General features: G+C 28.7%; 1 protein-coding gene and 3 non-coding genes across 4 annotated transcripts; 3 read left to right on the forward strand and 1 right to left on the reverse strand.

Annotated features, from left to right (window-relative positions):
- Nucleotides 1-1,336: 1,336 nt before the first annotated feature.
- Nucleotides 1,337-3,226, reverse strand: LOC142231716 (uncharacterized). The gene is made up of 3 exons (XM_075302342.1): nucleotides 3,001-3,226; nucleotides 1,707-2,930; nucleotides 1,337-1,551 (listed from the first exon to the last, which is right to left on the reverse strand). Exons 1-3 carry the CDS (start codon nucleotides 3,224-3,226, stop codon nucleotides 1,337-1,339), a joined length of 1,665 nt encoding a protein of 554 aa, XP_075158457.1.
- Nucleotides 3,227-8,625: 5,399 nt separating this feature from the next.
- Nucleotides 8,626-8,744, forward strand: LOC142222687 (5S ribosomal RNA). The gene has a single exon (XR_012718356.1). It is a non-coding gene; the product is annotated as a 5S ribosomal RNA (ribosomal RNA).
- A 6,171-nt stretch (nucleotides 8,745-14,915) lies between these two features.
- On the forward strand, nucleotides 14,916-15,034 carry LOC142222688 (5S ribosomal RNA). Its single transcript, XR_012718357.1, has one exon. It is a non-coding gene; the product is annotated as a 5S ribosomal RNA (ribosomal RNA).
- Nucleotides 15,035-15,468: 434 nt separating this feature from the next.
- LOC142222690 (5S ribosomal RNA) lies at nucleotides 15,469-15,587 on the forward strand. Its single transcript, XR_012718358.1, has one exon. It is a non-coding gene; the product is annotated as a 5S ribosomal RNA (ribosomal RNA).
- The last annotated feature ends 1,748 nt before the right edge of the window (nucleotides 15,588-17,335 follow it).

The following is a 17,335-nucleotide window of genomic DNA, read 5'->3' on the forward strand; positions in this document are numbered from 1 at the left end:
GGTATGAAATTGAAATCTTTTTTAATACGAATCGTACAGCCCAATAGGAAAACACGAATTAACTCATTCTCATATTAATAAACCAAAATTTATTGTTTATATTACTTAACATATCTAATCAAATTAATTATTTTCTTTACATAAAACATCATAATTTATTTAATGAAATTACATTCTTTCTAATTCCGCTTATCACCAAAGCATTTTTCTTTGCAGTGAGAAAGCACTTCAAATTAATATATATGTATATATACATCATAATTTAATTAAAGAAAATACAAAATTTTCTATCACTTATCACTTAAACATTTTTCTTACAGTAATACCACAAATTAAAATTTAATTTAAGAAATTACAGATTTTCTAAATTTTGCTTATCACTTAAACATTTTTCTTTATATATTTTATTTTTTTCTAATTTAAATGATTTTTTAAGCAAATTTTTATATGTATCAAATGTTATGACTTCAGCCTCAACCGATTTATAAAAAAGAATATCCACATTTTGAAACATTTTAAAAGCATGTTTATTTTGAACTCCGTCATAATTGTAATGTTTTATAATCTCTGGTCCTAAGAGATTGTGCAAATTTTTGGTCAAACCTCCTCGTTTGGTGATTCTTTTTACAATTTCGGTAATTTTAATTTCTTCTTCCTTATCATTTAGCAAGGTGTTTAGTTTCTCCAAACCTTCCGAACTCATAATGGGGAATATATCCACATATTTTTCATCGAGTTGTTTTTCCTTTATCAATTGTTGCATACATATTTTTATATGGGCCAATTCCGTTGTGAGAACTTCCTGTTGGGCCTTGTAAGTATTAATAATATCATTAGACTTATCAATTTGCATCCTAATTTCTTTCGTTAGTTGTTTTACTTCAGTTTTCAATTCTAATATAAAATAAACAAAAAAATATTCAGATTACAAAGGAAGAGACACACTATTTATGAGTCTTTCCAATAAAGTTAGCTTCAAATTTTTCGGTGTTTGAAATATAATTTGTCACCTAAGTACAATGGATGAATTTACTAAATATTTTTACTGATCCATATCCAACTAATTTATAGTAAAATATGAATTTTTAAACATTTAAATTAATTTCAAAATTTTTTCTGTAACTTTGTGTGGAGAGACTACATTTTTATATACAGTTCGACAATAAAATATAAAAACACATATAAGTACCTTTAATTTCACTTGGGAAGTGTTTATTGGTTTTCTCCATTTTGCGCTTCGTAAACTTGTTGAAATATTACCTATATTTGTATGAATATGTGTGTTAACGTATAATTTAATATCTCAATTTTTGATTTGTTTTTGGAAGCGTATGTTTTATAAGCAAGTGTGAAGAATGGGTACTAATAAGGAGAGATCGCCGTACGGGAACGCCACTAACTTGCAGTATACTTGCTCTATACTGAAAGTTTCTTCCGTTTCGTCGACTATACTGCCAATATGAATTCCAATACTTGATGAGTCAACAGGACTTTCGTAGAATTGTTTTAAGTTTTGAACTCTAACTCCTCTGATACTTCCTTCTGAAAATCCTGTGATTTTTATAGGTATATACGGATGAATACAGCAAAAATTATTCGGCGGTTTTTGCTGAGGTAAAAATTTTCTGTTTCAATGGCTAGTATATCGCTATTTCGAGATTTTATGAACTTCTTTCGTTGGCTATTTATTGTTATTTTTCTATTGCTGTAAGAGTTTCTTATTTGTTCTAGGATTTTGCTTCCATTTCGAACTCTTTTCTTTAATTCTTGCAAAAAATTTTCAAAGCAATACGCTGAAAAATTCGGCATTACTCCGAAGGTTCTAGCGCATTGGGGCAAGTGCAACAGACTGTGAACATTAAATACAGTACTTGTTTTTCCAAAAATACTGCTGAAATTGTTGACAAATAAATTTAATAATTCTTCTGCTGTAGCAATATTGGACCCATAATGTTTTGGAGTAGAGAGGAGACGATATGCGATATGAAGAATTAAAAACTCGTAGTAAAAATCGTCGTTTGCGACATCTTTCAACACTAAAATTCCATAGTATAGGATGAATTGGCGAAATTCTGTCGCTTTCCATCTCGAAAACTCTTCCAATCCTCGGGGCTTTCTTTGGAATTCTTTAGGAATATAGGGCGCTAATTCTACGAGCCTTCTTGATATGGTGTTTGCTTGTTCAGTTGTGAGTTTTGCCATCGATTGGTTGTCAAGGAGATAACTAACCATCTTCTTTGTAACGCCTAGATCAATCAGGTGCATTGGCTCAAGAGGAAATTGAGAAATCATTCCGATTCCAAGCTCTTCCAATCCTGTTGGGCCATTCATACTATTTTGTTTATGAAACTCTTTCTGAGTACGTTGTTTAAAATCATCATCAGTCCGCAGTTGAGATATATACGACGAATATACTGTAACATGTTCAATTCTAATGCCTTTTTGATAGCATTTGATGCAACCATTTAATGAATTATGTCCTACGATATCACATATGAAAGCACGGGCAGGTGAGTCACATATAAATGCTCTTATCTCTACATAAATTAAACGACCATTCATAAAAATCCCATTTTCCTTTAAATGCTTTGCTTCATATATAAAATCGTGCAGGAAACAGTCTACGTTATGCGGCTTTTTATTTCCTATATAGCAACCAATTAAAAACACTCCTGTTTGATTCAAATTCACAATTTTGCCTAGTATAGGCCAAGCGTTCATTTGAGAACTCTTAAAAAGTGGTAAACCGTCGATTCCAATATCGATTTCTATTTTATTAATAGTTGCTATGAGGGAAACTGGTATTTTTTCTATTTGTTTTTGAAGGCCCAAGTGGTAATATTTTCCAGGGCTCACAGTACGAAAATACGTTCTTTCAGGTTGCCGTTTTAAGAGACCGCTCAAACTTTTTGGTACATTCAGTTTTTCATCTACAAGAATTTTCATCGTACCAGATCAATAACTTCTGAGCTATCGTCACATCATTAGAAGATTCAGTACATTCTTCCACTTCAACATTTGCGTCTCCTATTTCTGATACGTCCACTTGTTTTTCAGTCAATGTTATATCATTTTTAATACATTCCCGTACAACGTATTTCCCATCTTCACACCTACTCTCCCGGCATTTGGGTTCATTTCGATCTTCAGTAGCACGAAAAGTTATTTCTTTTTTAATTTTTTCTTTTTCCAATTTAATAAGCCTTTTTAAGTTGCTTCTGCTCATGTTTTCGGCTTATTCACAGTTCTTCAATCAAATAAAAGAAAAATCTAATAGTTGTGATAGTTATAAGAAGATCAAGCTTTCAACAAAGAAAAATAATAATTACTATGTGAATAAAATGCGCTTCGGAATATTAAACAAAATAAATCTCGCAACGAAAAAAAGTGAGCTATTTTATAGGAAGAATGAACTAACTCGCAAGGAAATTGAACGAAATTTTGGTCCACATTTTGAGATGTCCGAAAAGCGTTGTTAAAATCAATGCCCTGTTGTACTTTTTAACTGCAGTTCACGAAATTACAATTACATAGAGAAAAAAATTAACGAAAAGTAAGGAAGAAATCATTCTTAGTATTTTTTGTGAATCGTACGAAAATTTTCCTTTGCTTAAGTTCATATTGAACTTATGTGTACGATCATTAAACTTTATATCCACGTTTAGTTTATAAAATTTTTGAAGCATACTTAAAAAAGTAAGATTTCATTAAGCTGTGGAAAATTTCGATAGGATTAATAAAATTTAACTACTAGCAAATATTTTTTTTTATTTAGAGTAAGTTTAACTTCGGAAATTTGTTTCTTTGCGTGTACAACATATTGTATGCTATAATTACTGACGTATGGTTTATAAAATTTTTGTTTTAACAGCGTAAAATGTGTATAGTGTAGCTACTAAAATAGAAAACTTTTTTAAATATTAGTGGTTTTGTAATCACACTTGGGAACAATTGGCCACCGTAACGTATTGTTTATATATATTACGTATACGCAAGGTTTTGTTTACCTTTTATAAAAATACGCTGAATGTGCTCGGTTAGTGAAGGTACCTTTTATAAAAAAAACGTAATTTATGTTCTTCTTTTCAGTTATATCGTCAATGGAAAAACATCGTGTAAAGAGTAGTGAAATAAAAAAATTATTTTTGTACTAATTAGTGGAAACGTATTGTAAAGAGTCAGCTGTTTCATTTCTTCGTACATCTGTTGATAAAGTTCGATTACCAGTGGAAACATATGATGCTGGGAACCGGTTACACGAAGTTCGAAACCGGGTTTTGCCGAAAATGTCAATTTTTAAATTACTCGGTTTCGGCTTTTGTAACGGAAGTCAGTTAAATGATCAATTGGTTCCTGATTTGGACATAATAGAACCACTACACGGAAACACAACAGATAATGGTCAAATATAACAATTTATATACGAATATGTCCAATATGAATAGCATAATTGCCTCAATTTTAAAGAGAAATTAATGAAATATAATCAAAGGTATGATAGGTTCGTCTTGCAGCTTCTCTTAACTCGGAATCGATAGTAAAAGTGTTATCTTACTTTCACATTAAATACTATTAACTGTTAATAAATTAAAACAAATAAGCTCATATTGCTTACCTGTAATATTGATTTGCGAATGATGCCTAAAAGGCTCTAAGAGTATAAAATTTAAATTTATATTTTTAATATCAGGTGAAACTAGATGCCAACTCTTAAAAAACATTTCGTAAGATGTTTAATTTGTTATCACATTAAAATTAACTGTTCATATGAGGTGACCGTGGAAGTCTACTTTTGAGAGGTTTTACTGTATTTAATATTTCGACCGCATGGTTTTCGCACATATACATTTTTTGAGGTTATATTGAATTTGTATGATAAATGAGGTTAAGTATATTAGTCATTTATTTATTTAATACCACGTGTTTAACATTTGCAATATACTACATATATTTTATTCTTTTCTTAAATACTCTTGATTAAATTTTCACTATTTCATACATTTATTTCATTTTAACTTTTGTAGGTTGTATGAACTTAATAAAAAAAGAGTTAAAAATATGAATTTAGTGTATTAATATTAGGAAAACTTGATCTTCCTTTATAGATATATACACATTTAAATTATTTATAGTTATAAATCACTTTAGATATTAAATTATATTTTATGCACATTATATTTCATCATTTTTTGTTTTTAATTTTTAGCGAATTTTAAATCCTACTTCAATTTTTTATATTTATCGAAACTCTTTCGCCAAATCAAACACTTTATTATTAAATTTTATTTAAATTAAATTAATGTTTTAAGCACATTTATAGTTCATAAGTTTTTTTACACTGTATTTTAATTTACACTTCAGTTTTTTATCCGCTCTTAAATTTAAACAACCACTTTCGCCAAATACTCCAAATTGAAAGAAAGACAAGATGGCTTTTCTGAAGCAGAAAGCCTCACTGGCAATGCTGGCAACATTTAAATTTAAATTCAAATTTTTGTAACGTTACCAGCATGAAAAATTCTTATAGGAATATTCTCCAGTGATGCCAAGTCATGTAAACGTATATATATATATATATATATATATATATATATATATATATATATATATATATATATATATATATATATATATATATATATATATATATATATATATATATATATATATATATATATATATATATATATATATATATATATATATATATATATATATATATATATATATATATATATATATATATATATATATATATATATATATATATATATATATATATATATATATATATATATATATATATATATATATATATATATATATATATATATATATATATATATATATATATATATATATATATATATATATATATATATATATATATATATATATATATCTGAACCGATTTAGCTGATATTTTGAACATTTTTCTAGATTCATAAATATTTTGATGTACTGAATTTGAAGAAGATCGGCGATAAATATGACAAATGATATATGACAGCAATATCTAAATCTTAACTGATTTTTTTTTCAGAATCTATAGCGCTTGTCTTTGAGCCAAGGTAAAATTCTGTGTCAAATTTTAGGACGATGGGACTTAAACTGTGACCTGTACTTTGTACACAAAATTGCGTTCACAGACAGACGGACACGCTAAATACGAACGCTTAGTTTATAAAATGTTTGAAACATACTTATAAAAAAAAAACATTGGGATGTAAAAAATTTCGAAAAAATAAATATAACTACAAAATGTAGTCGGAAATAGATATTTTGTTGTACTACTCGCTGAACGACAAACTTATAATACCCCCAATACCATTCTGTGACGTCAGGTATAAAAAGGATCCCATACTCATTCTTTATTGGCTGACAAACTATTAATATGCTTATGTCTAGTTACTCCTAACTTTGGCCTTCTAGAAGACATTCTCTGTAACATATAAAAGATCCGATGCCCATTATACGTTCACTTCCCACAGAAGGGAACGCGGAATGACCTCACGTGTAGCTTAAGTTTACCTTTTGGCGCCCACATCACATAAATGTGTTGTAGGCCAGTGGATGAGTGTAGGACTACCAATCACGAGGACCCCGGTTCAAATCTCGACGGAGCAGAAAAATAAAAATACACTTGAGGTAAATATTAAAATCACAAAATAAGATAAACTGTATAAGAAAAGTGACTCTAATTAAATTCTAACGTAAAAGCTGTGAGGGCAAATGTTCAGTTCATAGACAACCTTGCCTTCAAAATATTTATTTTTACACGCTTTCTTTTATGCCTTCCTGTCCAGGCCTTTTTGAGGGCCTTCTTTGGAAGGCATGATTTTTGTACTTAGTATGAAGGCCTGATAACATGGCATCGACGACACCACCTCTAGAAGGCATACGAATAGAAGCGAGAGGCAAGGCCTTGGTCTCCAATCCAATCCAATGTTATTTTGAAATGAACACGTAATGCAGCGCCCAGGCCTTATAGCTACCCGGACAGCACTTCCATCATCGATTCCACGTCGCTTCCATTTCCCGCTGGGGGTTTATTTGTCTGGATGAGGTGATGTTTTCAATGAAGGCACATGTGTTTTTGTTGTTGTAGGAATGTTTTGGTTTTGCTTTGTTTTGTTTGGCATGCTTCAGTTGTATAGTTGGCGTGGGCTGTTGCATCTTTTTAGCAAGTATGTAAAAAGGGAATATAAAGGTATGGAATATTTTGTTTTTTTGCGACATATATAGGTGTTTGTTTATTAAAACTTTGAAATGAAAGTTATTAATATTTTAGCGATGAGATGTACGATGGCGAAGTGATGATCGGTAGCTTAGAAAAAAGTTATTAAGAATGTTCAATATTTAGGAAAAAATGCTGAAATGGAAAGTATATTGAAATTGTTTTATCTAATTTAATTTTTATTATTCAATGTAAAAAAAAAAATATTCAATTTCAGAGTAACTCCAGATGAATTTGGAAAATTGTTTGTTACACCTCAGCGTATAGTTTAATGATAAATAGGTAAGAGTTCTTTTTTAATGTGGTTTTCTTTTAAAAAATAATATTCTTTATATATATTATTATTTGCTAATTATTATTATTATTTTTTTAACCAGTTTCGTGTTTTTCTTTGTTGAAAAAAAATATTTAAGTTAAGAGCAACCCCAGATGGATTCGGGAAATTTTTTATATTTCTCCTCAGCGTATAATTTAATAGAGAAGTGGTAAGTTTTCTTTTAAAAATTGACTTTCTTCTCACTAGAATATTTACGTTTTAATGACCTCTTTATTGTCAAAATTACAGGTTTTTAATACCTTATTTTAGTATTACATTAATCAAATATTTTTGGAAACCAATTTAATATTTTTAATGTAAAAAACAAATATTTAATTTAAGAATAACAATTTGGAAACATTTTGATGAATTGGTAAACTTTCTTTAACATTCTATTAATCAGAATATTTTTTTATGCATATTATTTCTTTAATTAGATTTTTTGGAAACCAATTTAATGTTTTCTATTTAATGTAAAAAATAAATATTTAATTTCAGAGTATCCCCAAATGAATTTCGATAACTTTTTAACCTAACCGCCGATGCTTCCATAATCAATTTATTAAAGCAGCGCTTCGAACGCAACGCCGGCGGTCATTGTGCGATATCTATACGTTTGACATTTGGGAACACCGCGTGTTGTTGGCATCGTCCAACTTTTTTCTATTAATTTCTCGCTACTTCATATCCAATAAAATCATTCATTTTTTGTACATATTTTGATAATAATTTCTCATACATTCGTTGTAAATAACAACAACAAATTACTATCCTTTTCTGCCTTTTTGTAGTAAGCGAAATTATTTATGCACATTTTCATAGAAAATGCTACCAATAATTCATATTGAATGAATTTTAATTTCCTTAAGAAATTTAAAAACAGAAATTGGAAAAGTTTCTAATAGCTACTAACATAGTCACTATCGATTTATGACCTTAACGAACTGTTGCTAACATCAATCGCAATATTGAATTAAATAAACAAGAAATTCTTACTAAGCCATTCAAGTGCATTTGAAGCAAATGCATTTCGACGATTGATGATATGCAGTCAAATAGTCAGTCTTCTTTCGCCAACGACCATACCACGCTGAGTACATCGGTTCTCGTCCGATCACCGAAATTAAGCAGCGTCGGGCGCGGTTAGTACTTAGATGGAGGACCGCTTGGGAACACCGCGTGTTGTTGGCATCGTCCGACTTTTTTTCTATTAATTTTTAGTATTTGGTCGTATATCCAATAAAAAAAAATGAAAAATCCATCCAGTAGGTACATTAGTGGAATCATATCCATGGACTAATGGGACATTTTTTACATTATCCTCAGAACACATTTGAAATAAAAAATATTATAAAAATAGACATAATTTACATTTGCCAGTATACCATTTTGTATGTAAGTTCGATTTTAGCCGGCAAAATCTCCATTTTTCACGATTACTTTTCTTTGATAATCCATTTTAAAGAATATAAACTTTATAAATAAACTTGCTTTGGGCTATTCTCCATCAAGTTTGCATCGAAGACGTATAATTGTATACTTTTCGTACTGATTTTTTTTATTTTACCGGCTAAGCTCGAACTTGGTACTCACCTTTAGCAATTGTTGTAACATAAAATATATAGATTCAAAAAAATGGTTTCATCTCCAACATGTGATCCGGATGTAGTGTAAATATAGATCATCCTATTACAACTCATGTTGTCGCATATTTTTCATGTAAATGAGTTTGACAAAAATATACTGTTCTTTAATCGGTGATTTGTTTGTTAGTCCTTTCGTTTTTTTTATCAACATAAAGTGTTTCTGTTTTCACCACATCACAACATTCAATGCTCAGTTTCTAAATCTTTTCGAAATAAATGTATTTCATTAACAAACACCAACACAATTTTCAATAAAAACTACGTGCACAGAAAAAAAGTGTCTCGTAAATTTAAGAAGATTTTTACAATAATTTATTACAAGAATTTTCCGGAATTTTAGTTCATTTTTCGTATCTTCAACGAAAATTAACTACTCGAAAGGAAATTTTACAAATTCTAAGTAGCAATCGTTTAGTTCATGGCCTACAAAATACGATGGAAATTTACTTAAAAAACTTCTTAACTGGTAGTTAAAAATTCGTTTGTCATGCTATAAAATTCCTTGTGAAATGTAAAGTATTTTCTAAATAATAAGTGCAATTTACCATAAGATTTTTTTGTATGAGAAAATATTTTTTACGAAAAATGAACTTGAAAGTGGATAGCAATTTCTTACTGACAATTCCTACACTGAAAAAACAGTGAACCCTTTTCCATTGCAAAATGAACTAAACCTTAGTAATATTGACCATGATTTAGCCCTTAAGATTTTTTTCAACTTGTCTAGTTTATAATTCTCTTAAATTTTAGTTAATCTATAACATTGTATTTTAGTTCATTTTTACAACACCATAAGATTTATATACCCCTACCAAGTTAAAAAGTCAGTATTATTTTGGTTTACCTGCTTATTTTTTGGGAAACCCGATAATAAAAAGTGGTTAACAGTCTCCTTAAAATGTCGACGACTAAACTATTTTTAAATCAATCATTCCACAGTACAGAGAAATTAAATAATTAAAGGAACAACAACCCGTTTTACTATTATGAAAATTTTCATACATTAAAATTCAACTTTCTTTAAGCAAAAGTACTTTATTATAAAAACTTCTGATGAGAGTTCTTAATACAATGTTTTTGTGAATAAAAATTATGACCACGAGGAACAAGAAAGTAGTTTATTTTAACTCGCTATTTGGACATTTTGACTTTTCCTTCGTTTTTTATTCATCGTTAGTATATTCACATATCTTTCTGAAAAAATGGAAGGAATAATGAAAATTGTTAAAAACTAACATGTAATAAAATATAATTTTTAATCTCTTTAAATTAGCTTGTAACTTACCAAATTTGGGGGCATTTTATTAAGTGGTGTAAGGAATTCAGCTTTTCTTAGATAAACGTACCTCATAAAGTTTGTACCTGAAACAATTAGAGAAATAATGAATTAAGTAATATATTAACTAATAAAACTGTTTTGTTATCGATGTGAAGGACATAATACAATAAATATTCTTGTCAAAAGAAAGCCAAAGTTTTAATATAAAACTTACCAATTCTCTATTAAATTGTACGCTGAGGTTAAAAAGTTATCGAAATTCATTTGGGGATACTCTGAAATTAAATATTTATTTTTTACATTAAATAGAAAACATTAAATTGGTTTCCAAAAAATTTAATTAAAGAAATAATATGCATAAAAAAACTAAATATTCTGGTTAAAAGAATGTTAAAGAAAGCTTACCAATTCATAAAAATGTTTCCAAATTGTTATTCTGAAATTAAATATTTGTTTTTTACAATAAAAATAATAAATTTGCATCCAAAAATATTTGATTATTGTAATACTAAAATAAGGTATTAAAAACATGTAATTTTGATAATAAAAAGGTCATAAAAATTTAAATATTCTAGTGAAAAGAAAGCCAAATTTTAAAAGAAAACTTACGACTTCTCTATTAAATTATACGCTGAGGAGGAATATAAAAATATGCCCGAATCCATCTTGGGGTTGCTCTGAAATTAAATATTTTTGTACAACAAAGAAAAACATTAAACTAGTTTCAAAAAAAAAAAAAAATAATAATAATAATAATAATTAGCAAATAATGATATAAATAAAAAATATCCTTTTTAACAGAAAACCACATTTTAAAAAGAATACTTACCAATTTATGATTAAACTATATGCTGAGGTGTAACAAAAATTTTCCAAAAATATTTGATTAAAGTAATACTAAAATAAAGTATTAAAACCTGTGATTTTTGACAATAAAAATGTCATTAAAACGTAAATATTCTAGTGAGAAGAAAGCCAATTTTTAAAAGAAAACTTACCACTTCTCTATTAAATTATACGCTGAGGAGAAATATAAAAATTTGCCCGAATCCATCTTTGCTCTTAACTTAGATATTTTTTTACAACAAAGAAAAACATGAAACTTGTTAAAAAAATAATAATAATAATTAGCAAATAATAATATACATAAAGAATATTATTTTTTAAAAGAAAACCACATTGAAAAAGAACTCTTACCTATTTATCATTAAACTATACGCTGAGGTGTAACAAACAATTTTCCAAATTCATCTGGAGTTACTCTGAAATTGAATATTTATTTTTTACATTGAATAATAAAAATTAAATTAGATAAAACAATTTCAATATACTTTCCATTCAGCATTTTTTCCTAAATATTGAACATTCTTAATAAGTTTTTTCTAAGCTACCGATCATCACTTCGCCATCGTACATCTCATCGCTAAAATATTAATAACTTTCATTTCAAAGTTTTAATAAACAAACACCAATATATGTCTAAAAAGACCAAAATATTCCATACCTTTATATTCCCTTGTTACATATTTGCTAAAAAGATGCAACAGCCCACGCCAACGCCAACTATATAACTGAAGCATGCCAAACAAAACCAAGCAAAACCAAAACATTCCTACAACAACAAAACACATGTGCCTTCATTGAAAACAACACCTCATCCAGACAAATAAACCATTCGCCAATAATAAACACACACACAAACCACTGAAAGAACAAAAACAACCCCACGCTCAGATATACACAACATCTCCATCACTCGCTACCATTTCTCATTATTGCATTGCATGCTCTCACTCTCAAAAAAAATTCAAGTAACATCATCTTTACATTAAACATATTCCACTTTGACGAGAAAGATCTCTGTACTATGCATTAGTTCATCGCATCTGTCCACAATTTACTCTAAAAACAATACTCTTAAATGCATATCAGTATAAGAACGATGAAACGTTTGACTTAAAATTAGCAAAAACTTCATGAAATGATATCTACCCATTTTTGACGAAAATGTCTATAAATTTAATTACATGTGAACTAAAAATATTTCATTGGGAAATTTTTTACCAACAATTATTAACCATAGGAATTGTCAGTAAGAAATTGCTATCCACTTTCAAGTTCATTTTTCGTAAAAAAATATTTTCTCATACAAAAAAATCTTATGGTAAATTGCACTTATTATTTAGAAAATACTTTACATTTCACAAGTAGTTTTATAGCATGACAAAAGAATTTTTAACTACCAGTTAAGAATTTTTTTAAGGAAATTTCCATCGCATTTTGTAGGCCATGAACTAAACGATTGCTACTTAGAATTTGTAAAATTTCCTATCGAGTAGTTAATTTTCGTTGAAGATACGAAAAATGAACTAAAATTCTGGAAAATTCTTGTAATAAATTATTGTAAAAATCTTCTTAAATTTACGAGACACTTTTTTTTCTGTGTATATTTAATAATTGTTGGTAAAAAAATACCCAATGAAATATTTTTAGTTCACATGTAATTAAATTTATAGACATTTTCGTCAAAAATGGGTAGATATCATTTCATGAAGTTTTTGCTAATTTTAAGTTAAACGTTTCATCGTTCTTATACTGATATGCATTAAAGAGTATTGTTTTTAGAGTAAATTGTGGACAGATGAGATGAACTAATGCATAGTACAGAGATCTTTCTCGTCAAAGTGGAATATGTTTAATGTAAAGATGATGTTACTTGAAATTTTTTTGAGAGTGAGAGCATGCAATGCAATAATGAGAAATGGTAGCGAATGATGGGGATGTTGTGTATATCTGAGCGTGGGGTTGTTTTTGTTCTTTCAGTGGTTTCTGTGTGTGTGTTTATTATTCGCGAATGGTTTATTTGTCTGGATGAGGTGATGTTTTCAATGAAGGCACATGTGTTTTTGTTGTTGTAGGAATGTTTTGGTTTTGCTTTGTTTTGTTTGGCATGCTTCAGTTGTATAGTTGGCGTGGGCTGTTGCATCTTTTTAGCAAGTATGTAAAAAGGGAATATAAAGGTATGGAATATTTTGTTTTTTTGCGACATATATAGGTGTTTGTTTATTAAAACTTTGAAATGAAAGTTATTAATATTTTAGCGATGAGATGTACGATGGCGAAGTGATGATCGGTAGCTTAGAAAAAAGTTATTAAGAATGTTCAATATTTAGGAAAAAATGCTGAAATGGAAAGTATATTGAAATTGTTTTATCTAATTTAATTTTTATTATTCAATGTACAAAAAAAAAAATATTCAATTTCAGAGTAACTCCAGATGAATTTGGAAAATTGTTTGTTACACCTCAGCGTATAGTTTAATGATAAATAGGTAAGAGTTCTTTTTTAATGTGGTTTTCTTTTAAAAAATAATATTCTTTATGTATATTATTATTTGCTAATTATTATTATTATTTTTTTAACCAGTTTCGTGTTTTTCTTTGTTGAAAAAAAATATTTAAGTTAAGAGCAACCCCAGATGGATTCGGGAAATTTTTTATATTTCTCCTCAGCGTATAATTTAATAGAGAAGTGGTAAGTTTTCTTTTAAAAATTGACTTTCTTCTCACTAGAATATTTACGTTTTAATGACCTCTTTATTGTCAAAATTACAGGTTTTTAATACCTTATTTTAGTATTACATTAATCAAATATTTTTGGAAACCAATTTAATATTTTTAATGTAAAAAACAAATATTTAATTTAAGAATAACAATTTGGAAACATTTTGATGAATTGGTAAACTTTCTTTAACATTCTATTAATCAGAATATTTTTTTATGCATATTATTTCTTTAATTAGATTTTTTGGAAACCAATTTAATGTTTTCTATTTAATGTAAAAAATAAATATTTAATTTCAGAGTATCCCCAAATGAATTTCGATAACTTTTTAACCTAACCGCCGATGCTTCCATAATCAATTTATTAAAGCAGCGCTTCGAACGCAACGCCGGCGGTCATTGTGCGATATCTATACGTTTGACATTTGGGAACACCGCGTGTTGTTGGCATCGTCCAACTTTTTTCTATTAATTTCTCGCTACTTCATATCCAATAAAGTCATTCATTTCTTGTACATATTTTGATAATAATTTCTCATACATTCGTTGTAAATAACAACAACAAATTACTATCATTTTCTGCCTTTTTGTAGTAAGCGAAACTATGCACATTTTCGTAGAAAATGCTACCAATAATTCATATTGAATGAATTTTAATTTCCTTATGAAATTAAAAAAAAAAAAGAAATTGGAAAAGTTTCTAATAGCTACTAACATAGTCACTATCGATTTATGACCTTAACGAACTGTTTCTAACATCAATTGCAATATTGAATTAAATAAACAAGAAATTTTTACTAAGACATTCAAGTGTATTTGAAGCAAATGCATTTCGACGGTTGATGATATGTAGTCAAATAGTCAGTCTTCTTTCGCCAACGACCATACCACGCTGAGTACATCGGTTCTCGTCCGATCACCGAAATTAAGCAGCGTCGGGCGCGGTTAGTACTTAGATGGAGGACCGCTTGGGAACACCGCGTGTTGTTGGCATCGTCCAACTTTTTTCTATTAATTTCTAGCATTTGGTCGCTACTTCATATCCAATAAAGTCATTCATTTCTTGTACATATTTTGATAATAATTTCTCATACATTCGTTGTAAATAACAATAACAAATTACTATCCTTTTCTGCCTTTTTGTAGTAAGCGAAATTATTTATGCACATTTTCATAGAAAATGCTACCAATAATTCATATTGAATGAATTTTCATTTCCTTAAGAAATTTAAAAACAGAAATTGGAAAAGTTTCTAATAGCTACTAACATAGTCACTATCGATTTATGACCTTAACGAACTGTTGCTAACATCAATCGCAATATTGAATTAAATAAACAAGAAATTCTTACTAAGCCATTCAAGTGCATTTGAAGCAAATGCATTTCGACGATTGATGATATGCAGTCAAATAGTCAGTCTTCTTTCGCCAACGACCATACCACGCTGAGTACATCGGTTCTCGTCCGATCACCGAAATTAAGCAGCGTCGGGCGCGGTTAGTACTTAGATGGAGGACCGCTTGGGAACACCGCGTGTTGTTGGCATCGTCCAACTTTTTTTCTATTAATTTCTAGTATTTGGTCGTATATCCAATAAAAAAAAAATGAAAAATCCATCCAGTAGGTACATTAGTGGAATCATATCCATTGACTAATGGGACATTTTTTAAATTATCCTCAGAACACATTTGAAATAAAAAATATTATAAAATTAGACATAATTTACATTTGCCAGTATACCATTTTGTATGTAAGGTGGGTATTAAGTTCGATTTTAGCCGGCAAAATCTCCATTTTTCACGATTACTTTTCTTTGATAATCCATTTTAAAGAATATAAACTTTATAAATAAACTTGCTTTGGGCTATTCTCCATCAAGTTTGCATCGAAGACGTATAATTGTATACTTTTCGTACTGATTTTTTTTATTTTACCGGCTAAGCTCGAACTTGGTACTCACCTTTAGCAATTGCTGTAACATAAAATATATAGATTCAAAAAAATGGTTTCATCTCCAACATGTGATCCGGATGTAGTGTAAATATAGATCATCCTATTACAACTCATGTTGTCGCATATTTTTCATGTAAATGAGTTTGACAAAAATATACTGTTCTTTAATCGGTGATTTGTTTGTTAGTCCTTTCGTTTTTTTTTATCAACATAAAGTGTTTCTGTTTTCACCACATCACAACATTCAATGCTCAGTTTCTAAATCTTTTCGAAATAAATGTATTTCATTAACAAACACCAACACAATTTTCTATAAAAACTACGTGCACAGAAAAAAAGTGTCTCGTAAATTTAAGAAGATTTTTACAATAATTTATTACAAGAATTTTCCGGAATTTTAGTTCATTTTTCGTATCTTCAACGAAAATTAACTACTCGAAAGGAAATTTTACAAATTCTAAGTAGCAATCGTTTAGTTCATGGCCTACAAAATACGATGGAAATTTCCTTAAAAAACTTCTTAACTGGTAGTTAAAAATTCGTTTGTCATGCTATAAAATTCCTTGTGAAATGTAAAGTATTTTCTAAATAATAAGTGCAATTTACCATAAGATTTTTTTGTATGAGAAAATATTTTTTACGAAAAATGAACTTGAAAGTGGATAGCAATTTCTTACTGACAATTCCTATAGTTAATAATTGTTGGTAAAAAAATACCCAATGAAATATTTTTAGTTCACATGTAATTAAATTTATAGACATTTTCGTCAAAAATGGGTAGATATCATTTCATGAAGTTTTTGCTAATTTTAAGTTAAACGTTTCATCGTTCTTATACTGATATGCATTAAAGAGTATTGTTTTTAGAGTAAATTGTGGACAGATGAGATGAACTAATGCATAGTACAGAGATCTTTCTCGTCAAAGTGGAATATGTTTAATGTAAAGATGATGTTACTTGAATTTTTTTTGAGAGTGAGAGCATGCAATGCAATAATGAGAAATGGTAGCGAATGATGGGGATGTTGTGTATATCTGAGCGTGGGGTTGTTTTTGTTCTTTCAGTGGTTTCTGTGTGTGTGTTTATTATTCGCGAATGGTTTATTTGTCTGGATGAGGTGATGTTTTCAATGAAGGCACATGTGTTTTTGTTGTTGTAGGAATGTTTTGGTTTTGCTTTGTTTTGTTTGGCATGCTTCAGTTGTATAGTTGGCGTGGGCTGTTGCATCTTTTTAGCAAGTATGTAAAAAGGGAATATAAAGGTATGGAATATTTTGTTTTTTTGCGACATATATAGGTGTTTGTTTATTAAAACTTTGAAATGAAAGTTATTAATATTT

The sequence above is a fragment of the Haematobia irritans genome, chromosome 1 (assembly GCF_050003625.1).
Source record: "Haematobia irritans isolate KBUSLIRL chromosome 1, ASM5000362v1, whole genome shotgun sequence".
NCBI lineage: Eukaryota > Metazoa > Arthropoda > Insecta > Diptera > Muscidae > Haematobia > Haematobia irritans.